The sequence below is a fragment of the Oncorhynchus tshawytscha genome, linkage group LG11, assembly GCF_018296145.1.
Source record: "Oncorhynchus tshawytscha isolate Ot180627B linkage group LG11, Otsh_v2.0, whole genome shotgun sequence".
Lineage (NCBI taxonomy): Eukaryota > Metazoa > Chordata > Actinopteri > Salmoniformes > Salmonidae > Oncorhynchus > Oncorhynchus tshawytscha.
Genome location: NC_056439.1, coordinates 32285159 through 32309498, shown reverse-complemented (window position 1 = coordinate 32309498; position 24340 = coordinate 32285159). Strand labels below are relative to the sequence as shown.

General features: G+C 43.1%; 2 protein-coding genes across 3 annotated transcripts in view; one reads left to right on the top strand and one right to left on the bottom strand.

Moving 5' to 3' along the window:
* LOC112261761 (calcium permeable stress-gated cation channel 1) overlaps nt 1–1515 on the bottom strand; it is a 33887-nt gene extending 32372 nt beyond the window's left edge. Inside the window, exons 1-2 of the mRNA XM_024437355.2 lie at nt 1222–1515; nt 877–1004 (exon numbers count right to left, since the gene is read on the bottom strand). The gene's annotated coding sequence lies outside the window, so the exon portion shown is untranslated. The remainder of the gene's footprint in view (nt 1–876; nt 1005–1221) is intronic.
* A 1601-nt stretch (nt 1516–3116) lies between these two features.
* On the top strand, nt 3117–22779 carry LOC112261759 (NLR family CARD domain-containing protein 3). Of its 2 annotated transcripts, none has more exons than XR_002955203.2 (11): nt 3117–3313; nt 6110–6246; nt 6393–6509; nt 6628–6735; nt 12393–12477; nt 12985–13213; nt 18526–20332; nt 20638–20811; nt 20945–21126; nt 21304–21350; nt 21506–21589. XR_002955203.2 is itself a non-coding variant. In XM_024437354.2 (11 exons), the coding sequence occupies exons 2-11, from the start codon at nt 6143–6145 to the stop codon at nt 22042–22044; spliced, it is 3384 nt and encodes a 1127-aa protein (XP_024293122.1). In that variant the 5' UTR covers nt 3121–3313; nt 6110–6142; the 3' UTR covers nt 22045–22779. The 2 variants fall into 2 exon arrangements, 1 of the variants encoding a protein (XP_024293122.1); XM_024437354.2 differs by having other exon boundaries at nt 3121–3313; nt 20945–21118; nt 21506–22779.
* Nucleotides 22780–24340: the final 1561 nt, after the last annotated feature.

The following is a 24340-nucleotide window of genomic DNA, read 5'->3' as shown; positions in this document are numbered from 1 at the left end:
AATAATTTGTTCTTAACCGACTTGCCTAGTTAAATAAAAATCACAGAAAATTAAGAAAGGGGCTAATAATGGCTGCTAATAATGGCTTCTCAATGCCTTGTGTGTGACTGCAAGCATAAAATCATTTAAGGTGGAGTAGCAATTACCATGTTGCTTTGGGGATTGGTAATGTTTGAGTTCACATCCCACTGGTGATTGCAGTAACACACTGATATGGCAATCTAATCTAAACCACATTTATCAGACATCTTAGAAGAAGCTGGTGTAACCGTTGCTGGTTTTATTTAATTAGGCTATAGCCTTCAACCTAAATGTATTCAAAGTGACCCGAGAGTAACAGGCTGTGCATGGGCACTAATCAACACAATGCCGGCGACGGTATAGTGAGGGGTGTGTCTGTCAGTGGTGTAAATCTCTGCAATGTACCTTCAGTGTCGCACTAACCGACTGAAACCTGCACAATATTACATTATCCTGACCTACAGACACGCATCATAACTAAATAGGTCCTTTATGAAAAAAAAGAGTTGTTTCCTAACAGACCGAGTTACTACAACAAGTTCTTCAAATGAACCAATAGCCTACATATTGATTGATGTCTTCATCAATTCTCCAGTGCTGCACATCAAACATTTTAGGGAAATGTGGATTATCCTGGAATGCATGAGGAGACAAGGTTTTCGATTTTCCCTGTGATTCCGTTGGTTTTATTAGCTGTTCACTGCTGTAGGCTACTATCAGGCTACAATCAAAACAGTCAACCCGCCCACTTTTTTAAAGCTGTATAACTTAAGCAAAACCAGCAACCGCTCGCCAAATAGAATTAGATTGCACAAAAGCAAAATTTGATTTAAACGCCCAATGAATGTGGATTACCTCTCAAATGCTCCTTATCGCTAGCGTCCGGTCGGGAAGGATGCTGCATTGCTGCTGCTCATTTTGCATCAGTTCCAAGAAACAAGAGCAGGAACTCCCACCTGCTCAGGGGTTGGCTAACAGGCCGCCTGTAAATTAGACACCAGTCCAAGATAAGGGCACAAACGTAGTTTAGCATAGACAATTGACCATATGTTATTGTTTTGACTGCATTTCTATATTGAGTATTATTATTTTTTATGTAGCATTTATTTAACTAGGCTAGTCAGTTAAGAACAAATTCTTATTTACAGTTTGAACAGTGGGTTAACTGCCTTGTTCAGGGGCAGAACGACAGATTCTTACCTTGTCAGCGCGGGGATTCGATCTAGCAAACTTTCGGTTTAACCACTAGGCTACATGCCGCACTTTTATAGGCTATGATCAGATCTGGATCGGCTATGACAGTTCACTTTTTTCACACTTAATATGAAATTGTGCAATGACGGGTCTATTAGCCTACACATGTTTTAATTTAACATATGACATTGAGCTACGTTTAAATCGGTTTTAATTCATATGGAGCAATATCATATTCATGTAGCCCATCATTGTAAGCTAAAGCTACTGTCTGTATGTATGTTTGGAAAGTTTAAGTTTTACAAATAGATGCATCTGTTAATGCTTAGACCACTGCCACACTCAGGGAGTTTGAAGAAGCATCATCGCCACCTGTTGGAGAATAATTTTGACAAACATACGCTTTGCGATTTGTGCAGACAAAAAACTGTGTAGCCTAGAGAAGATGGCCATGGCTAGAAATACTTGAGACCAGGCTGAACGTCTATGCAGCATCTGCATGCCAACCATTTGATCCCAATCAGTTTCATGGAATATGCATTTAGATCTTCTTAGTTATGTACAGTGTTGTTTCGAATTATACAGTGAGCAGACAGTGTTAACTGTATCATAGACTACCTGTGTTTTGTTTAATTGACAGCACATATTTGCCTAGTGGCACGTGTTGTTGAGTTGTGGCATCATGAGAGAAATGTGACCATTCACATAATCATCCTAAAATCTCATAAGAAATTAGTTTTTTTTTGCTGCTGCATTCTTCCCAACCGAAACAGTTCGGGAGAGTTTTGTGACGTTTTTAGACATCGGTAAGGGTTTTTTCGGCTGTTCGGACACACATTTTTTTCCTCCAGGCCAGCGGAAGATCGGGAGTCTACGCCCCTTCGTAAGCGATTGGTCAACTGTAGTAATTCTTCAATAAAGTGTTTCTTATCATTCAACGAGAGACGACTCGTTTTCATTTAGAAATGATGCACCAAACATCGTAGTTTGATTTAAAATTGCCGACTAATATCTCCTAGCCAAAAACATGAAAATGAATAACAGATGTCTTGAGTTATTTTAGATTAATGCTGACTAATCGAGGAAGCATATACTGGCTACGGCTTCTCAAAATGGACAAACAGAACTGAAGCATGCTGACGCCGTTAGGCGGTGCTACTATATTTTCGGTTGTTATGTAGAATACTATTATTATGATTGTACCAGTAAAATGAAATTGCGTTCGTTCTAGCTTGTGGTGTGGATAATTTTGATGTTTATGACAAACACGTACTGTAGTAATGACTATATATATATATATATAGACAGTGGTAGAGCCAGGGTGAACTTTCCCTTTCTATCTATCCATGGTCAAATTACAAATGACCTAACCTGTACCCGCGCACATTGACTCGACACATTGACCCTGTATATAGCCTCGCTGTTGTTATGTACTTTTCTTGTTACTTTTTGATTTGATAAAATTTTTAAAAACATTAGTTTATTTAGTAAATATTTTCTTAACTCTATTTATTGAACTGCATTGTTAGTTAAGGGCTTGTAAGTAAGCATTTCACGGTAAGGTCTACTACACCTGTTGTATTCGGGGCATGTGACAAATACAATTTTATTTAATTTGACAAAAGCTGTAGTATAGATCATGTTAGCTTTCCCCTAATAAACCTAACATTAACACATAACCCCTAGTTAACATTACCCACAACAAATTGAAATTCGTAAGAAATAAGTTTTGCAAATTCTGAACATATTCTACGAATTGCAATTCATAACATGGCATACGAAATGGATGATGGAAATCCACAAATTAATATATACCATACAAAATGTAACATATACCAATTGGACGGTTCCAGATTTACTTTACTATGTTACGTCTACCCCTGAGTCCAGGTTGGGACGGTTCACCAGTAAAATTTGAAGAATTAGCATTCATGGTTGAAATGTAAAATGGTTAGGGTTACTAACTACAATCCGCAGCCTCTGACTATTTTTTAAATTTTCCATTCCACTAGCGCCTATGTTTGATGACGTGCGCCCATAGAAACACATTCATTTGGAAAGTGAAACTTCACTCGAACACGCATTAGATCGATGAAAGGTAGGCTTTAAAATACGTTTTAATATTAAAACCGTCAATGTTTGTTGCTGCAGAACTGCACTCTATGGGTGTGGTTTATATGGACAGATAATTTACCTTCAGTGTTTGACAAGAAGAGATACAAATAACTCCGATTGTAAAACGACTTCTCTTTTGAGTTATATATATGGCTAATATAGACTGTCGAAGTCATTTTGTAGATGTCCATTTCTAAAATAACAGCGAATATCACTTGGTCTTAAAGCTGTAATAACTTTTTGGACGATGACCAAATCCACATATAAATGGGAGTTATACATCTGCAGTTGCTATTTTAGCATGTAAATCTTGGTGGGGCAAAAAAGTGGGATGCATGCCAGCAAAGCCACTACACAACACATTAATTGCAGTATAACGGTGCCCACGAACTGTTAGGGCCTACATAAAGCTGTCCCAACATCTTAGCACTGCAACACCTGGCTATATGCGGAGCCTTGTCTGGCAGCGAAACAGTTCATTCAGCCTCATTTACTCCTTTTTTTAAAAGCATAGCTGACATGGTTGACTTGCCTAAACAAATGTGGTTTCTAATGACAATTGAGATGTACAAACTATGGCATAAGGGGACGACAAGCGGATAAGAGCCATCCGTAATTTCGATTAAGACATTAATGAGCGAGCTAGGACGGACGTAACGTTACTCAATAACTATTTGTTTAGCCCTTTTGAAATATACAGCGACAGAATTCAGAACATGGGCCGTTCTTACAGTGTTCTCCCTGTACACCAAGTCAGAACCGGAAGTGGACATCTCCCACGGCAGGTCGGGGGTTGTGCAGGCGGCCATCCTTTTTCCTCTCCTTTCTACCTCATGCGCATGCCTGGAAGAGAGGGCAATCTCTACTGCAGAGAATGGGCACGGGCAGTTTAGGAACAGCCCCTGCGCGCATCTGGCACTCCCCCATTGTAGCGGTTATCCACACTGGCACGGCTGGGTACCTCTTCGTGTACACAGGACACTGTCACCTCCTCATCTCCCGGTTTGTCTTTCCCCTCTCTTGTGAGCCACTGCGGTTGGGCCAGGGTCACCATGCTGCCAGAGTCCAGCAGAGCGCTGGCATCGACGCCATTGATTCATACAGGAACCACCAGAGGGGCTGTCTGTGTGTGCCCAACAGGAGGTGACTTAACTCGCCATTCGGGTTACCCCGGAGCTGGGGGGACGCAGAGGGCCCGGGAAGCTCCACGCAAGGTGTCCCGGCACGGCACACTCATAGCAGCGCCTCTGATCTAGGTCCAGCAGCGGGCGTCGGTTCAGGTCGCCCTCCCGCTTCACAGCCTCGACTGGTTCCGTCCGGGCCCCCTTCAGCCCCTCGCCTCTCTCTGTGCCTTTCTTCCCCCTCCCCGTGTCCACTCTCTCATCCCGGGCCCCTTTCAGCAGGTCCTGGGTGTTCTGGTGGGTTTCCACCACTGTCAGCAATTCCTCCAGGCTCTGGGGGTTCTGCATGCTCTCCGACTTTATCTCATATGGGAGGGCCTGATGGTATTGATCCAGGACGACCTTATCGATTATTGGGAGGGATGGTACGTCGGTCCGTAGCCAACCCTTGGTCAGGGGCACCAGTTCGCTCATCTGCGCACGGGGGCTACGGTGGAGTCAAAGGCCCAGTCATGGACCAGTTGTGCATGGTGTGCGAGGCTGAATCCATAACGGATTTCATATTTGAATCCCTCATAATTTGCTGCCTGGTCGGCGTTCAAGTCGAAGTAGGCCTTCTGGGCCTTCCCGGAGAGAAAGGGTGCCAAAAGGCTGGCCCACTTGGGCTTGGGCCATCCTTCCCTCTGCGCCGTCCTCTCTAAGGTGCACAAATACATCTCCACATCATCTTCCTCCATTAACTTAACCAGGAACTAATTCGGGCTAGACTCCTCAGCCATCCCATCCTTCATCTGGGCTACATCTGCTACCAGTCTGAGGTTTTGTTGGTGCTGTTCCTCCAGTGCTCGCTCCTGGAGAGCCTGTTGCTTCTGCTCGCTGAGGATAAACTGAGCCACCAGTTCCTCCATGGTAATGTCTGTACTCTCGACCGCACGGCACCCAAAGCTACTGAGATGCCCGCATTCTCCACCATATGCGGTAATCCGTGGGGTGTTGGGTTGAGCGTGCAAAGATTAACACAGAGACAGGGAGGTTCTAGTCAGAAAACATGACTTGACTAGACAACAAAATAAACATAACAAAATAACGTAGGTTTGGCTCGGTCGTTCTTCTCAGGGTCTGCTCCGTGTCTGTCTCTCTGTTTTTCCTTGCGGTGTGCCACGGTGCTCCCTTTATGTGGCCTGCACACTCCCCTAATTACATCTACTTGGAGCCATCAGTATCGGGGTACCCAGCCCATGTACTCCAAGCAGAGGGAGCCAGCGTTGCGGCATGTACCTCCCCTCTATCACCAAGAGGGTGACCTCCCGGGATACCACAATGTATATGTGTGTGTATATGTGTAGCTAAACAGGTGGGGCTCTGCCACAACAATACAACGAGAATGGCCGTCCTTAACTAGGCTATACAGAACGAGTGCCTTGCTGTGACAGTGATTGGTGAAAAGGTCATTTATGCATAGCAGCTCTGTTGCAGTGATTTTCTGTGCTGTTTTCACATTCCTTTGTGTAAGCCTTAAGGTTGTGTAAGCTACAGTTATTTGCCATACCAAACATACTGTAATGCACCCAGTCAGAACACTCTCAGTACAAGTTTTCTTGATTTATTTTCCAGGCTGCCCTGAATCTCATCTTACTTGTTCCCTTTCTTTTCTATAGTAAAACAGAGAGGAGGGGAGCACTGCCTGTAAAATGAGTCTCTCTGGGGAGAAAGAGAAGAGTGACGCTGCTTCTAAAAGGAGTCTTTCTGGGGACAGAGAGGAGGGGGCCACTGCCTCCACCAATGTAACAGAAAGGTGAGTAAAAAAGAGATGGTGCTATCTTGTGTATCCATCTCAAAGCTCAGCAGTGATAATATGCAGGGATGGAAATTAAATTAGCCTGTATTTTTCAGAGTGTGCTAAACTAGCTTGTCTGAAGATCTGTCTTTGTTGTGTTAAAGCCCAATCCAGAAGGAGAGACCAGTCTCCCCTGTACCCAGCTGTCTGTCCATGAAGAGTGACAAGTCAATGGGGCATCCAATAGAGTTCAAGAGGAGAGCTGTTTCTACTGATCACAAGTTTGTGTTTGATGATTTCCTCGACCCTCTCCTTATTACCATGTTGTGAAACTAGCAGAATATGTACTTATTCTGAACATAGTTTTAACAGCTCCGATTACTGTGTTCCTTTCAACAGGAACCAGATGGAGAGACCAGACTCCTCTACACCCAGCTGTGTGTCCATGCAGAGTGTCAAGTCTATCGGTCATCCAATAGAGTTCAGAGACATCACCATAAGACAACGGTAAGTGATCTCAGAGACCTGTTGTGGTGTTCGGTGGTCCAGGAAGCGTAAACTGAAAAATGTCAACATCATTATATAGATAATTTTATTAACATGAACAATATGTGATTCAAAACATGTAAAAGTTGCACATCTTGGGTAATTTCCCGTGTTTCACCTTGGTTACTTTTGTTTCACACTGGTGCACAGAACTTTGTCCTTGCATCTGCTCAAGAACCAACATGTTACCTTTACTGATCCGGAGGAACCTCGCAACGAATAAACATGATTTATCATGATATTCTCAGTTACTATAATATGTTTTTGCAGCTGTATTTAGCCTTTAAGGGCCGTATTGCTTTTGCCTACTTTTGTACAATGACAGCACAACGTTTGCTAGACCAGCTCTCAAAACAATCAAGCTCCTGGCAAGCTAAATAAAGCACTGTTCTGGCATCTGAGAAAAAAATATATTTAGCATGTTTCAACAGCTTCTTATCTTGTATTATTTCAGGATTCCTTCGGTCACATTTTTTATTTCACCTTTATTTAACCAGATAAGCTAGTTGAGAACAAGTTCTCATTTACAACTGCGACCTGGCCAAGATAAAGCAAAGCAGTGCGACAAAAACAATAACACAGAGTTACACATGGAATAAACAAGCGTACAGTCGATAACACAATAGAAAAAAAAAAATTAATTACAAGTAATTACAATTTAGCAAATTAACACTGGAGTGATAGATGGGCAGATGATGATGTGCAAGTAGAAATACTGTTGTGCAAAAGAGCAGAAATAAATAAGAGATAAATAAAAACAATATGGGGATGAGGTAGGTAGATTGGGTGGGCTATTTACAGATGGACTATGTACAGCTGCAGCGATCGGTTAGCTCCTCAGATAGCTGATGTTTAAAGTTAGTGAGGGAAATATAAGTCTCCAGCTTCAGCGATTTTTGCAATTTGTTCCAGTCATTGCTTTCAGAGAACTGGAAGGAAAGGTGGCCAAATGAGGTGTTGGCTTTGGGGATGACCCGTGCAATATAACTGCTGGAGCGCGTGCTACGGGTGGGTGTTGTTATCGTGACCAGTGAGCTGAGATAAGTCGGATCTTTACCAATCATAGACTTATAGATAACCTGGAGCCAGTGATTCTGGCGACGAATATGTAGCGAGGGCCAGCCGGCAAGAGCATACAGGTCGAAGTGGTTGGCGGCATATGGGGCTTTGGTGACAAAACGGATGGCACTGTGATAGACTGCATCCAGTTTGCTAGGTAGAGTGTTGGAAGCTATTTTGTAAATTACATCTCCGAAGTCAAGGATTGGTAGGATAGTCCGTTTTATGAGGGTATGTTTGGCCGTGTGAGTGAAGGAGGCTTTGTTGCGAAATAGGAAGCCGATTTTAGATTTAATTTTGGATTGTAGATGTTTGATACGAGTCTGGAAGGAGAATTTACAGTCTAGCTAGACACCTAGGTATTTGTAGTTGTCTACATATTTTAAGTCAGAACCGTCCAGAGTAGTGATGCTAGTCGGTAGGGCGGGTGCGGGCAGCAAAAGGTTTAACTAGCGCTTAAGAGCAGTTGGAGGCCACGGAAGGAGTGTTGCATGGCATTGAAGCTTGTTTCGAAGTTAGTTAACACAGTGTCCAAAGAAGGGCCAGATGTATACAGAATGGTGTCGTCTGCGTAGAGGTGGATCAGGGAATCACCCGCAGCAAGAGCGACATCATTGATATATACAGAGAAGAGAGTCGGCCGAAGAATTGAATCCTGTGGCACCCCCATAGAGACTGCCAGAGGCACGGACAACAGGCCCTCCGATTTGACACACTGAACTCTATCAGAGAAGTAGTTGGTGAACCAGGCGAGGCAGTCATTTGAGAATCTAATGCTGTTGAGTCTGCCGATAAGAATACGGTGATTGACAGTCGAAAGCCTTGGCCAGGTTGATGAAGATGGCTGCACAGTACTGTCTTTTATCACTGGCAGTTATGATATCGTTTAGTACCTTGAGCATGGCTGAGGTGCACCCGTGACCAGCTCGGAAACCAGATTGCACAGCGGAGAGTGTACGGTGGGATTCGAGATGGTCAGTGATCTGTTTATTAACTTGGCTTTCGAAGACTTTAGAAAGGCAGGGCAGGATGGATATAGGTCTAGGACAAATTGGGTCTAGAGTGTCACTCCCTTTGAATAGGGGGATGTCCGAGGCAGCTTTCCAATCTTTGGGGATCTCGGACGATACGAAAGAGAGGTTGAACAGACTGTTAATAGGGGTTGCAACAATGGCGGTGGATAATTTGAGAAAGAGATGGTCCAGATTGTCTAGCCCAGCTGATTTGTACGGGTACAGGTTTTGTAGCTCTTTCAGAACATCTGTTATCTGGATTTTGGTGAAGGAGAAGCTGGGGAGGCTTGGGCAAGTAGCTGAGGGGGGGGTGCGGAGCTGTTGGCCAGGGTTGGGGTAGCCAGGAGGAAAGCATGGCCAGCCATAGAGATATGATTCGGGCTTTTGGAGTTAGAGCAACAGGAAGCACATTTCTGTTTGAAAAAAAACTAGCCTTTGCTTTCCTGCCTGACTGCGTGTATTGGTTCCTGACTTCCCTGAAAAGTTGCATATCGCGGGGACTATTCGATGCTAGTGCAGTCCGCCACAGGATGTTTTTGTGCTGGTCAAGGGAAGTCAGGTCTGGAGTGAACTAAGGGCTATATCTGTTCTTAGTTCTACAGTTTTTGAAAGGGGCATGCTTATTTAAGATGGTGAGGAAATTACTTTTAAAGAACGACCAGGCATCCTCGACTGACGGGATGAGGTCAATATCCTTCCAGGATACCCGGGCCAGATCGATTAGAAAAGCCTGCTTGCAGAAGTGTTTTAGGGACTGTTTGACAGTGATGAGGGGTGGTCGTTTGACCGCGGACCAATATCGGATGCAGGCAATGAGGCAGTGATCGCTGAGATCCTGATTGAAAACAGCAGAGGTGTATTTGGAGGGCAGGTTGGTCAGGATAATATCTATGAGGGTGCCCATGTTTACGGATTTAGGGTTGTACCTGGTGGGTTCCTTGATAATTTGTCTGAGATTGAGGGCATCTAGCTTAGATTGTAGGACTGCCGGGGTGTTAAGCATATCCCAGTTTAGGTCACCTACCAAAACGAACTCTGAAGATAGATGGGGGGCAATCAATTCACATATGGTGTCCAGGGCACAGCTGGGAGCTGAGGGGGGTCTATAACAGGCGGCAACAGTGAGAGACTTACTTCTGGAGAGACTTTTTTAAATTAGAAGCTCGAACTCTTTGGGCAAAGACCTGGAAAGTATGACAGAACTCTGCAGGGTATCTCTGGAGTAGATTGCAACTCCTCCCCCTTTGGCAGTTCTATCTTGGCAGAAAATGTTGTAGTTGGGTATGGAAATCTCAGAATTTTTGGTGGCCTTCCTAAGCCAGGATTCAGACACGGCAAGGACATCAGGGTTGGTGGAGTGTGCTAAAGCAGTGAGTAAAACAAACTTAGGGAGGAGGCTTCTGATGTTAACATGCATGAAACCAAGGCTTTTTCGGTTACAGAAGTCAACAAATGAGAGTGCCTGGGGACACGTAGGGCCTGGGTTAACCTCCACATCACCTGAGGAACAGAGGAGGAGTAGGATGAGGGTACGGCTAATGTCTATCAAAACTGGTCGTCTAGTGAGTTGGGGACAGAGAATAAAAGGAGCAGATTTCTGGGCATGGTAGAATAGATTCAGGGCACAATGTACAGACAGGGGTATGGTGGGCTGCGGGTACAGTGGAGGTAAGCCCAGGCACCGAGTGATAAGAGAGGTTGCATTCCTGGACGTGCTAGTTATGCTGGGTAAGGTCACCGCATGTGTGGGAGGTGGGACAAAGGAGGTATCTGAGGCATGTTGAGTGGGACTAGGGGCTCCGCAGTAAACTAAACTAAAGTGTACAAGGCATATTGACATTTGAGAGAGACATAAAGTGAGGCATAAAGCAATCACAGGTGTTGATTGGGAGAGCTAGCTAAGACAACAATGGGTAAGACAACAACAGCTAATCAGCTAAGACAACAACAATAGGTAAAATGGCGATGAATGGGCAGAGAGGGTCGGTTAACTACACACAGGGCTTGAGCCAACTGATAAACAAAAAATGAACAAAATGGAGTTCCGTGATTAATGAACATTCCAGCAGGCATCAGCTATGAGGCCAAGTGATCATAGGGTCCAGTGAACAGCAATAGATGGAACAGGGAAGCCGGGTACAGGGTAGTCGTTACTACGCTGGCACGTGGGAGACACAGCGTTTAAAGTTAGCAGGCCGGGGTAAGTAGAGGCGTCTGCTCCGACATCCGGCAAAGGCCGGTTGAGGGCACAGCGGATGGAGTTATGTCGGCGGACCAGTCATGGTGGTATGGTGGGGCGCCGTGTCGACAAAGGGTCCAGGCCAGATGGCGAAAGAGGTATTGTAGTTGTAGTAATTTTGTTTGCTAGCCGGGAGATGCAGTTAACTCGCGGCTGACTGGTGCTAGCTTCGGGGCAGGGGCGTTAGCCACTATAGCCACTCGGTAGCAGCTAGCTAGCAGCGATGATCCGATGCAAAGCTTACGGCAAGGATCCGGGGAGTAGTGGATTCTAGCCGTGTTGGGGTAGAGTCCGGGAGGCATCGGCTGTGTAGCCGAGTGATCACAGAGTAGTCCGGGAGGTGGGCCTGGCACAGGGCTAGCTTCGGGGCTGGGTCACTCGGTGGCAGCTAGCTAGCTGTGATGTTCAGGAGTAATGGTCCAGGGTTTACGGCAGGAATCCGGCATTGTAGTGGAGAAAACAGTCCGATACTGGTAGCCTGGCAAGTATTATTCAGGCTTAAAAAAACGGCTGGTGTCTGTGCTGAAGGTAAAGGCCGCTAGCAGTGGCTAACAATGACTAAATAGCTAGTAGCTAATTAGCTGGTTAGCTGATGGCTAGCTGGTTAGCTTCTGATGGCTAGCTTCTGATGGAGGTTCTGGCTATAAGGTCTAAAAATTAGCGGATCCGTGTCACATTAGGTGAGGCGGGTTACCGGAAGGTATATTTAATTTAAAAATGGAAAAGAGATTGAAAATAAATTGAAATATATACAAAAAATACGAAGAAAAAAAAAGTACACGAGAGGACGACAAACCACGTCTGCAACTGCTACGCCATCTTTGATGGACGGATTGTACATGCGCTGCTTTCTGCAAGCATGGACAACGGAACATGTGTAACAATTGTAACCAAGATGTAACATGGCAACCTAATTAACGTTGCTATGGGAAATAACCCAAAACGATTTCAAATATGTACATTTTAATTCATGTGCAGCTTTTACAAGTTGAAGGTCAAACTATTCATCTTAATAAAATTATCTACATAATGATGTTGACATGTTTTGCTTCCTGGACTATAAAACACCTTTTCTGTAGCCTTTTCTGGTGGGTGGACTATTTATGTAACACAAAAATGATTTGTACCGGGTGGGTGATTTCCTTCTGGACATCTATGGTCATCAGCCAGGGAACCAACACTGCTCAATACTTTTCTCCTTGTACATCTATTGGTGGCGGAGCAGTGCAGGGGGCGTCTCTGTGTCACCCCCTGTAGCTGGACTTCCTTCAGTTGTTGTAAAGTGAAATCTCATGTTTTGTCCACAGAGACAAAAAGGAGAGATCAGAGTCAGAAGTTCCCAGTGGTCAGTCTTCCCAGAGTCATCAAACAGACCCGTCTTACATATTCAGGGTGGGCTGGCTTATGTCTCACATGTGTTCTTCGGCAGTGTTTAATCTACTTCCCCAGAGTCAGATGAACTCGTGGATACCATTTTTATGTCTCGGCATGCAGTTTGAAGGAAGTTGCTAACGTTAGCGCAATTGCTAACTAGTGTTAGCGCAATGGCTGGAAGTCTGTGGTAACTGCTAGCATGCTAGTAGATACCATAGACTTCGTCATTGCGCTAATACTAGTTAGCATTGGCTCGCAAAACTACCTCTAACTTCCTTTATACTGGATGCAGAGACATAAAAGGGCTTCATTGCCAAAATCCCAAAGTATCTCATTAACATATAATGTATTTTTGGTTGCATATCAAATTTTATTTGTCACATGCGCCGAATACAACCGAATACAACCTTACCATGAAATGCTTACTTACAATTTCCCTTACTTTCCCAACCTCAGTATTTTGTATTATATCTTTGTATTCATATACATACTGTATTGGTTTTCACACCCTTTGATCCGTTTCAGTTGGTTGAAAAAAATGCCATTGCTTTGGTAAAACGGGAGCTGAAGAAGTTCATGAAGATTCTGTGTCCAGATCTCCCAGAATGCTTTGAGAGTCAGACAGAGGATAAGGAATTGGTGGACGCTAAAGATGTGGAGCAGGAGAGCATTGCCAGAGAGGGGGCGCTGAAGATCACACTGCACATTCTGAGGAAAATGAACCAGAAGGAGCTTGCTGACACACTGGAGAACAGTAAGAAGTTCCTGGCTTTATTCCTTCGCCCCAAAATACTTCTGGACCATTTATAATGCTTGCCTGGCTGTTTGTCAGTAGGGGTGAGTGGGGTTGAGCCTTTTTTTATTTATTCAACATCACTCTGTCGAGGGAAATATAGTATTATTTCTAATAAAGAGATATACATATATTTCAGGACTGTGTGTATCCCTGGAAATAATCAGAATTCATTTAAACATTACAGTTCTGAAAACATAGCTTGTCCAAAAAAAGTGATATCTGGGTATGGGGTAAGTTGATCCACGGGACAGGGTAAATTAAGCTTCTACAAATTTCTGTATGGAATGAATGGAATATTACCAGAACCTTTTTAAAACCATGTGTATCTTTATTTCTGAAACATAATTGCATTTTTTTGTCTTTTTAATAATTTTAAGCATCTTTCAAAACAGGCTTAACACCTCACAAACATTTGGTACTTAAAAAAAAAACACTTTTAACATAGGCCAGGTCCTGTTGTTACCTCATATCCCAGTGATAATACATTGCATGGCCATTGGCTCAACTTACACTAAGGCATACATTTTGACTATATTAGCCCCATACTGCTACAACGGTGCACTTTCATGTTAGGTGTAAGACCGCATATTGAAGCTTATAGAGACTCCAACTGATGTATAGAACAATCTTATGAGGGGTGGCTAGGCCTCTTCTGGCTGTACTGGGTGGAGATTATAACAGAACATGGCCAAGATGTTCAAATGTTCATAAATGACCAGCATGGTCAAATAATAATAATCACAGGCAGAACAGTTGAAACTGGAGCAGCAGCACGGCCAGGTGGACTGGGGACAGCAAGGAGTCATCTTGCCAGGTAGTCCTGAGGCATGGTCCTAGGGCTCAGGTCCTCCGAGAGAGAGAAAGAAAGAGAGAGAGAGAGAGAGAGAATTAGAGAGAGCATACTTAAATTCACACAGGACACCGGATAAGACAGGAGAAGTACTCCAGATATAGCAAACTGACCCTAGCCCTCCGACACATAAACTACTGAAGCATAAATACTGGAAGCTGAGACAGGAGGGGTCAGGAGACACTGTGGCCCCATCCGATGATACCCCTGGACAGGGCCAAACAGGAAGGATATAACCCCACCCACTTTGCCAAAGCACAACCCCCACACCTCTAGAGGGATATATTCAACCACCAACTTACCATCCTGAGACAAGGCCGAGTATAGCCCACAAAGATCTCCGCCACGGCACAACCCAAGGGGGGGCGCCAACCAAGACAGGAAGATCACATCAGTGACTCAACCCACTCAAGTGACGCACCCATCCTAGGGACGGCATGAAAGAGCACCAGTAAGCCAGTGACTCAGCCCCTGTAATAAGGTAGAGAATCCCAGTGGAAAGAGGGGAACCGGCAAGGCAGAGACAGCAAGGGCAGTTCGTTGCTCCAGAGCCTTTCCGTTCACCTTCACACTCCTGGGCCAGACTACACTCAATCATATAACCCACTGAAGAGATGAGTCTTCAGTAAAGACTTAAAGGATGAGACCGAGTTTGTGTCTCTCACATGGGTAGGCAGATCATTCCATAAAAATGGAGCTCTATAGGAGAAAGCCCTGCCTCCAGCTGTTTGCCTAGAAATTCTAGGGACAATTAGGAGGCCTGTGTCTTGTGACCGTAGCGTACGTGTAGGTATGTACGGCAGGACCAAATCAGAGAGATAGGTAGGAGCAAGCCCATGTAATGCTTTGTAGGTTAGCAGTAAAACCTTGAAATCAGCCCTTGCCTTGACAGGAAGCCAGTGTAGGGAGGCTAGCACTGGAGTAATATGATAAAAAAATTGGTTCTAGTCAGGATTCTAGCAGCCGTATTTAGCACTAACTTAAGTTTATTTAGTGCTTTATCCGGGTAGACGGAAAGTAGAGCATTGCAGTAGTCTAACCTATAAGTAACAAAAGCATGGATTAATTTTTCTGCATAATTTCTGGACAGAAAGTTTCTGATTTTTGCAACGTTACGTAGATGGAAAAAAGCTGTCCTTGAAACAGTCTTGATGTGTTCGTCAAAAGAGAGATCAGGGTCCAGAGTAACGCCGAGGTCCTTCACAGTTTTATTTGAGATGACTGTACAACCATTAAGATTAATTGTCAGATTAAACAGAAAATCTCTTTGTTTCTTGGGACCTAGTTTGTCCGAGTTTAAAAGTAGAAAGTTTGCAGCCATCCACTTCCTTATGTCTGAAACACAGGCTTCTAGTGAGGGCAATTTTGGGGCTTCACCATGTTTCATTGAAATGTACAGCTGTGGGTCATCCGCATAGCAGTGAAGACCAATTTGGGTTTCCAATCTCTCCAAAAGAATGTGGTGATCGATGGTATCAAAAGCAGCACTAAGGTCTAGGAGCACGAGAACAGATGCAAAGCCTCGGTCTGATGCCATTAAAAGGTCATTAACCACCTTCACAAGTGCAGACTCAGTGCTATGATGGGGTCTAAAACCAGACTGAAGCATTTCGTATACATTGTTTGTCTTCAGGAAGGCAGTGAGTTGCTGCGCAACGGCCTTTTCTAAAAATGTTGATTCGATATAGGCCGATAGTTTTTTATGTTTTCTGGGTCAAGCTTTGGCTTTTTCAAGAGAGGCTTTATTACTGCCACTTTTAGTGAGTTTCGTACACATCCGGTGGATAGAGAGCCGTTTATTATGTTCAACATAGGAGGGCCAAGCACAGGAAGCAGCTCTTTCAGTAGTTTAGTTGGAATAGTGTCCAGTATGCAGCTTGAAGGTTTAGAGGCCATTATTATTTTCAACATTGTGTCAAGAAATATAGTACTAAAACACTCGTGTCTCTCTTGATCCTAGGTCCTGGCAGAGTTGTGCAGACTCAGGACAACTGAGCTTTGAAGGAATACACAGATTTAAAGAGTCCATAATTTGCTTTCTAATAATCATGATCTTTTCCTCAAAGAAGTTCATGAATTTATTACTGCTGAAGTGAAAGCCATCCTCTCTTGGGGAATGCTGCTTTTTAGTTAGCTTTGCGACAGTATCAAAAAGGAATTTCGGATTGTTCTTATTTTCCTCAATTATGTTGGAAAAATAGGATGATCGAGCAGCAGTAAGGGCTCTTCGATAGTGCACTGTACTGTACTATCTTTCCAAGCTAGTCGGAAGACTTCCAGTTTGGTGTGGCGCCATTTCCGTTCCAATTTTCTGGAAGCTTGCTTCAGAGCTTGGGTATTTTCTGTATACCAGGGAGCTAGTTTCTTATGAGAAATGTTTTTAGTTTTTAGGGGTGCAACTGCATCTTAGGTGGTTAACTGATTTTTGTCCTCTGACGTCCTTGGGTAGACAGAGGCAGTCTGGAAGGACATCAAGGAATCTTTGTGTTGTCTGTGAATTTATAGCACGACTTTTGATGTTCCTTGGTTGGGGTCTGAGCAGATTATTTGTTGCAATTGCAAACGTAATAACATGGTGGTCCGATAGTCCAGGATTATGAGGAAAAACATTAAGATCCACAACATTTATTCCATGAGACAAAACTAGGTCCAGAGTATGACTGTGACAGTGAGTAGGTCCAGAGACATGTTGGACAAAACCCACTAAGTCGATGATGGCTCCGAAAGCCTTTTGGAGTGGGTCTGTGGACTTTTCATTTTGAATATTAAAGTCAACAAAAATTAGAATATTATCTGCTATGACTACAAGCAGATAATATTCACAGACTGAAATTATCACAGACTCCATGAAATCTTCCTAAATATTTGGTCAAATTATTCATTTTTGCGTATGGTTTCCTAGAAACAAGGGTGTCTCAACTTCCCCCTTTGGCTCAACTTACCCCCCACCACAGGTCCATTGCTTTGGTATATAGTTTTCTGTGTTTTTATATCAAGGTGGTACATTTCCGAAATGACCGAAAATGCATTAAAAGCTATGTGTATTTATTGTTGCATAAACAACGATTGGGGTCTCGTGATTGAATTGCCAAAAAAGTATGTTTTTTAATGTAAAAAGGTTATTGATTATTTTGGGACTGGTTGAAACCAGGTTCTGTTCACACACTAAAAAATGCTGGGTTGTTTGGTTGACCCAACAGCTGGGTTGCAGGCATTGGGTCATTTATTATTATTTTTTAAACTGCTTGGCTATTGATGCTGGGTTATTGAGATATGGATTGTACAGTTATTTTTGACCACCCGTGAGAGTAGATGTCATTCCAGTTAATCTGTTATCTGTTCTGTTGTATTGTTAAGGTTGAACACTGATACACTTGTTTAAGCCTCATTAAAGCTTAAAAACTATGTTGGGATATGCAAATATTCATGTTATGAATTTTATATTATAATATGCAAAAAATATTAAAAGAAAATAGAAATTTTCAGTGTATAGACATAACATGATGAACAGGAATGACTTTAACTGGTGGCCAAAAATAATGATCTGAAAGCCACCTCCCTAATAGGCCACGCCTCCTATAAAGAACCTAAGGATTACAGCTGATGGTTAAAAATAAACCAACTGATGAAAATTGAAAAAAAGTGTCTGATCCTTAAGAGGTTATTAAATTAACCCAGGTTTGGGTAATCCAAACAACCCAACATGCTTGGTTGTTCACACAACCCAACTGGCTAGGTCAAAATAACTGTGTGTGTTCTGTCCAATATTTACCCAGCACTGGGTTACCGAATAACCCAAAATGGGTTGTTTTTAACCCAGCATTTTTTGGGGGGGGGTTTACCGTCTTTCCACTATGGATGGAAAATATGCAACCATTCGAGGTACAGTAGGTTGCTAGCAAGCTAAATTGCTAACACCTGTAGTCACTACAATGTCATTTATAACGTTATTTGTTTGCCATTCGGCGAGCTACTGTAGCTTGTGATGTATTTGGCTTGTGCTACTGTAACGTTATCCTGTCCTACTGAATGTTTTTTTTTGTTCTTTGCTTTGTGATGAAAGTCCCTTTTCCATTACTTATATAATACTAATAAGCAGTCCTGACCTAGGTCCTGACCTAGGTCCCGTATTAATCTACTTCCTGGATTTCAATACAAAAATAACAAAATAAATTGATATTTGCCTACTGAAATAAGTTAGCAGAAAAATGATGTAGAGAAAGTCATTAAAATGACTATTGCAGTCATGGGATGGGGGGTGGCAAAAGGGCCCAGAAGTGTTTTTGGGCGAACTTCCCCTTTTAATACTCCATTTTCTTTTTACATGTTCTTCTCAATGAAGAGAATAGGTTATCATAAATGTCCACTTGATTCTCAACCCTTTACTAAGGTAACACATGAGTGATGTCTGCATTTTCAGGTCTTCTAGGTGAGCTTGCTGTGTGTAAAAATAAACTCAAATCCAATCTGAAGAGGAAATGTGAATGTGTGTTTGAGGGGATAGCTAAACAAGGAAACCCAACTCTTCTCAACAAGATCTACACAGAGCTCTACATCACAGAGGGTGGAAGTGGAGAGGTCAATAAAGAACACGAGGTGAGACAGATTGAGACAACATCCAAGAGACCAGCAGCACAAGAAAAAGCAATCAAATGCAATGACATCTTTGAATCCTTACCTGGACAAGACAAACATATCAGAACTGTGTTGACGAAGGGAGTCGCTGGCATCGGGAAAACGATCTCTGTGCAGAAGTTCATTCTGGACTGGGCTGAAGGAAGAGCAAATCACAATATCCAATTAATCTTTCCTCTACCTTTTCGGGAGCTAAATTTGATGAAAGATAAGAAATACAGCTTGATGGAACTTCTTCATCACTTTTTCAATGAAACCGCAGAATCTGAAATCTCTAACTTTGACAAATGCAAGGTTCTGTTTGCCTTTGATGGTCTGGATGAGTGTCGACTTCCTCTAGACTTCAACAACGAGGGCTGTTGTGATGTCACAGAATCAACCTCAGTGGACGTGCTGCTGACAAACCTAATCAAAGGCAATCTGCTTCCCTCTGCTCTCCTCTGGATAACCTCCAGACCTGCAGCTGCCAATCAGATCCCACCTGAGTATGTTGACCAGGTGACAGAGGTACGAGGGTTCAGTGACCCACAGAAGGAGGAGTACTTCAAGAAGAGATTTAGTGATGTGAACCTGGCCAGCAGAATCATCACACACATGAAGACATCAAGGAGCCTCTACATCATGTGCCACATACCAGTCTTCAGTTGGATCTCTGCCACAGTTCTAGAGAAACTGTTGGAAGCACAGAGTGGAGAGATGCCCAAGACTCTGACTGAAATGTACAACCACTTCCTGATCTGCAACATACTGCGCAAAACACAGAAATATCCAGAGGGACCAGAGAAAGCTGAGACAGATTCACAGATGAAAGCAGATGCAGAGATGATTCTAAAACTGGGGAAACTAGCCTTTCAACAGCTGGAGAAAGGCAATCTGATCTTCTATGAGGAAGACCTGAGAGAGTGTAGCATCGATGTCACAGAAGCTTCAGTGTACTCGGGAGTGTGCACACAGATCTTCAGAGAGGAGAGTGGGCTGTACCAGGAGAAGGTGTACTGCTTTGTGCATCTGAGCATCCAGGAGTTTCTTGCTGCTGTGTATGTGTTTGTCACATTCAACAATGACAATGTAAATCTAATGGCAGAACCTGAAACCACTACCAGAATACTTCAGATGTCTGAAGACACGTCTGCAACCATCCTCCACAAGAGTGCTGTTGACAAGGCCTTACAGAGTGGGAATGGACACCTGGACCTGTTCCTCCGCTTCCTTCTCGGCCTCTCAATGGAGTCCAATCACACTCACTTACTAGACCTATTGATACAGACAAGAAACCGCTCACAGACCAATGAGGAAACAGTCAAATACATCAAGGAGAAGATCAGGCAAAATCCCTCTCCAGAGAGGTGCATCAATCTGTTCCACTGTCTGAACGAACTGAATGACCATTCTCTAGTGGAAGAGATCCAAAGCTACCTGAGCTCAGGAAGTCTCTCAGAAGCCGAACTCTCACCTGCACAGTGGTCAGCTCTGGTTTTTGTGTTACTGACTTCAGAAGAGGAGCTGGAGGTGTTTGACCTGAAGAAATACTCCAAATCAGAGGAAGGTCTTCTTAGGCTGCTGCCAGTGGTCAAAGCCTCCAGTACAGCTCTGTAAGTATACATCTATGAAACAATATTTTGTTTTAAAATAGAGACAGATTTCCTAAGGTATCTGAGAAAGTAGTTTTGAAAGTAGTTTTGTTTGGCAGATATTTTAATGTAAACTAGAAACAATAGAGGTCCACATTTGAGTACCACATTTGATCTCAAGAGGAGTAGATAGGGTAGTACTCCTTTAAAGTGACATTGTATTATTTCCATTAAGATAGCTGAAAAACCACAGCAAGGGGATATTAACATATGACTGGAACTTTAAAAGCGTGATATTGTGTTGTTTTCGTATTCCCATTGTGTAGGCTGAATGGATGCAACCTTACAGAGCGATGCTGTGAACCATTAGCCTCACTTCTCAGCTCAACCTCTTCACAGCTGAGAGTGCTTGACTTGACTGACAACAACCTGAAAGATTCTGGAGTGAAGCTGCTCTCTGCTGGACTGGAGAGTCCACACTGTAAACTAGAGAAACTGAGGTCAGTACTTCTCCCATTTGTACATAAATTAACATAACCTTGATGTGTAGCAGCCTTTCACATGGCATGGATAATACTTGGGATGTGACAGAACCAATAGGTCTATTTCAAAGAGTGACCACTCTTTTTGCAGGTTGTCATTCTGTGTGGTCACAGAGGAAGGCTGTGCGTCATTGGCTTCAGCTCTGAGAACAAACCCCTCCCATCTGAAAGAGCTGGACCTGAGCTACAATCACCCAGGCGATTTCGGAGTGAAACTGCTCACTGCTATACGAGGGGATCCAAACTGCAGACTGAAGAAACTCAGGTAGAAATGTAATTGATGTTAATCATAAAACTTAAGTTGATGAATGTACTTTTTTGACACAACTACTGCGAACAATTGTATGATATTGAAAGATATCTTTTGTATTTTTGAATAGACAAAACATACCCTATGATTCTAATGGTGTCTCACACCCTAAAATATGGTGGTGTTCTGTTTTGTCACAGCGTGGACCATAATGAAGAGTGTTATTTGAAATCAGCACTCAAGAAATGTAAGTCTTGGTTGCAGTGAAGAATGACTATATTTGAAGTCGTGAAATTTGGGCAAAACTCTCAACCTTACCTCATCTAGTTTTTATTCTACCTATTCAGATTTGAGGTGCAAATCTGTTGTCATACTTTAAATGTGTATTTGTGTCTCTATCAGATGCCTGTGAGTTGACCCTGGACCCTAACACAGCACACAATGACATGACTCTATCTGAGAAGAACAGGAAAGTGACACGGCTTGAAGATGAGCAGTCGTATCCTTATCACCCAGAGAGGTTTCTGTTCTGGAAACAAGTGCTGTGCAAAGAGCGTCTGACTGGGCGCTGTTACTGGGAGGTGGAGTGGAGAGGCCTAGAGGCTCACATAGGAGTGGCTTACCATGGACTTGACAGGCAAGGACGGGGTGATGAGTGTGGGCTTGGATACAATGACAATTCCTGGGCTCTCAGTTGTTATAAAAACTACTTCACTACCAGGCATGATAAAACTCCCACTACCATTCCTATCCCTCCTTCCAGCACCAACAGAGTAGGAGTGTATCTGGACTGGTCAGCCGGCACTCTGTCCTTCTATAGTGTCTCCTCTGACACACTGACTCACCTGCACACATTCCACACCACATTCATTGAGCCACTCTACCTAGGAATTCGGCTTTGGTGTCATGATTCCGCAGTGTCCCTGTGCCAGATAGAATAGCCTGTTCCTACAGTCCTCTCCCTGCCCATCTTTAGAATCCCTGCCCAGTAAGTCCCCAGCACACCTCCCCCTTGAAAATAAAAAATAAACATCTAGCTTGCCTAACACTCACACTTGTCTTTTCTTACCAGCACTGACTTTGCTGATAGCTGTTTTTACAAGTTTTACTTACCATGACTGTGATATGTGGTTGTCTTAGCTACCTTAAGTACAAACTGTAAGTTGCTCTGGATAAGAGCGTCTGCTAAATGACTTAAATGGAAATGTACAATTCGCTGAGCACCTCTATGCAGGGTTTAGGTCTGGCATCATGGTTCTGTGTCTGTGCCATGTAGAATAACTTCCTGTTCTTACAAGTCAGAGTAACAGCCACATCTTGAGGGAGATCCACTTAAAAGATATACATGTATCTATTTCTTATTCTTTCTCATGTTCAGCATCAATACTCTGTAAATGTTTATATTTTAATGTAGGTAGTCTACATACTGTGTGTGTTATTCATTGAAGCACATCATATGTACTAAGTAATGTGATGTATGTCGGGAATAGCAACTTACAGTATTTAATTTATCTAACTATGCATACATATGAACTTATCTTACATTGTACTTAAATATAATTTGTTTTACAGGCAATAAAGTGTGTATTGTTTCATTCTATGTCCTGTCTTTGTCATGTAAAGTCCTGTTCTCATGTAAAGTATATTCTGCTGTAAATAAAACTAGCATTTCAGGATTCTGACTTCGCTGCATTTGTTCTGATGCCTCAGTCATGATTGTAACCACAGAAATATTATGAATCGAAATATAGCTGCGAGCAGCAATGAACGGGGTTCACAGGATGACAGAAAGGACACCAGATCAGTTGGGTAACAAAGCAGCACTATCATGTAGGAAGCATTTTCCTTTATGGGCAATCAGTGAAACATTACCATGTTTTTCTCAAATCGTTGAGATTTACTTTACTGAAATCAAAGGCGTATTTATAATGTTGGAGCACAATCGTAATGTATATTTGTCCATCTTATAAAGACAACATAAAAAAGAATGGTTTACTTTGATGAAATCAAAGGCATATTTATGATAGTGTTGGAGCACAATCCTTTGTTCAACAAACATTCACACACTAACTATAGCAATTGGTTTATAATTTAAGACCTAATCACAGCTATAAGAATAAAATGTTAGTCTTTGTTCAACATTTACACAAAATAGATAAACGGCAATGTATGCACAGTAATGTAATAGAATGAAAAGTAACTGAAATAAGCAAATCAAATGAGTCCAATCCACTTCACTCAATGGAAATAGAATTTCAGCTATTTATTTCTGCACTTGTGTGTCTGGAATTGTTAGATTACTTGTTAGTGCAGTAATATCTGTCGGAAATAGAAGCACAACATTTTCGCTACACTCGCATTAACATCTGTGAAACATGTGTTTCTGACCCAAAGAATTTGATTTGATGTGTCTTTAGAGTCACTCCCCCTTCTCCACCATCCATTTCTACTTTCTAGTCTATCAAAAGGCATACTGTTGAAGCTCCCTCCAATTCCTGTGCCCGATACAGGCAAAACACTTTGGCTAGCAAGTATATATTTTCCTGCCACTCCAGGAAAGCCGGTATGTGTGTGAGGGTTGTTAGGGGTTTGTTTCAGCGTCTGGTGGCAGAACCAGGACAGACGGCCGGAAGGATGCTGTTCTGGGGATTTTCTATTTCCTCTGTTTGCTCCTTCCACACTGCCCCCCTCTGCTTCGTGGCCTCCAGCTTCCACTGTTGTTGTTCCGGCGCCGACAGAGATGGCCGCCTCGCTTCGCGTTCCTAGGAAACTATGCATTTTTTTGTTTTTTTTACGTGTTATTTCTTACATTAGTACCCCAGGTCATCTTAGGTTTCATTACATACAGTCGAGAAGAACTACTGAATATAAGATCAGCGTCAACTCACCATCAGTACGACCAAGAATATGTTTTTCGCGACGCGGATCCTGTGTTCTGCCTTACAAACAGGACAACGGAGTGGATTCCATGCAGCGACCCAAAAAAACGACTCCGAAAAAGAGGGAAACGAGGCGGTCTTCTGGTCAGACTCCGGAGACGGGCACACCGTGCACCACTCCCTAGCATTCTTCTCGCCAATGTCCAGTCTCTTGACAACAAGGTTGATGAAATCCGAGCAAGGGTAGCATTCCAGAGGGACATCAGAGACTGTAACGTTCTTTGCTTCACGGAAACATGGCTCACTGGAGAGACGCTATCCGAGGCGGTGCAGCCAACGGGTTTCTCCACACATCGCG

Bases quoted from the DNA above. Each gene is read 5' to 3' on its own strand.
- LOC112261759 (XM_024437354.2), top strand. From the start codon at position 6,143: ATGAGTCTCTCTGGGGAGAAAGAGAAGAGTGACGCTGCTTCTAAAAGG. The intron at 12,478-12,984 runs GTGGGCTGGCTT...GATCCGTTTCAG, and splicing joins ACCCGTCTTACATATTCAGG to TTGGTTGAAAAAAATGCCAT. The intron at 20,812-20,944 runs GTCAGTACTTCT...CTCTTTTTGCAG, and splicing joins TGTAAACTAGAGAAACTGAG to GTTGTCATTCTGTGTGGTCA.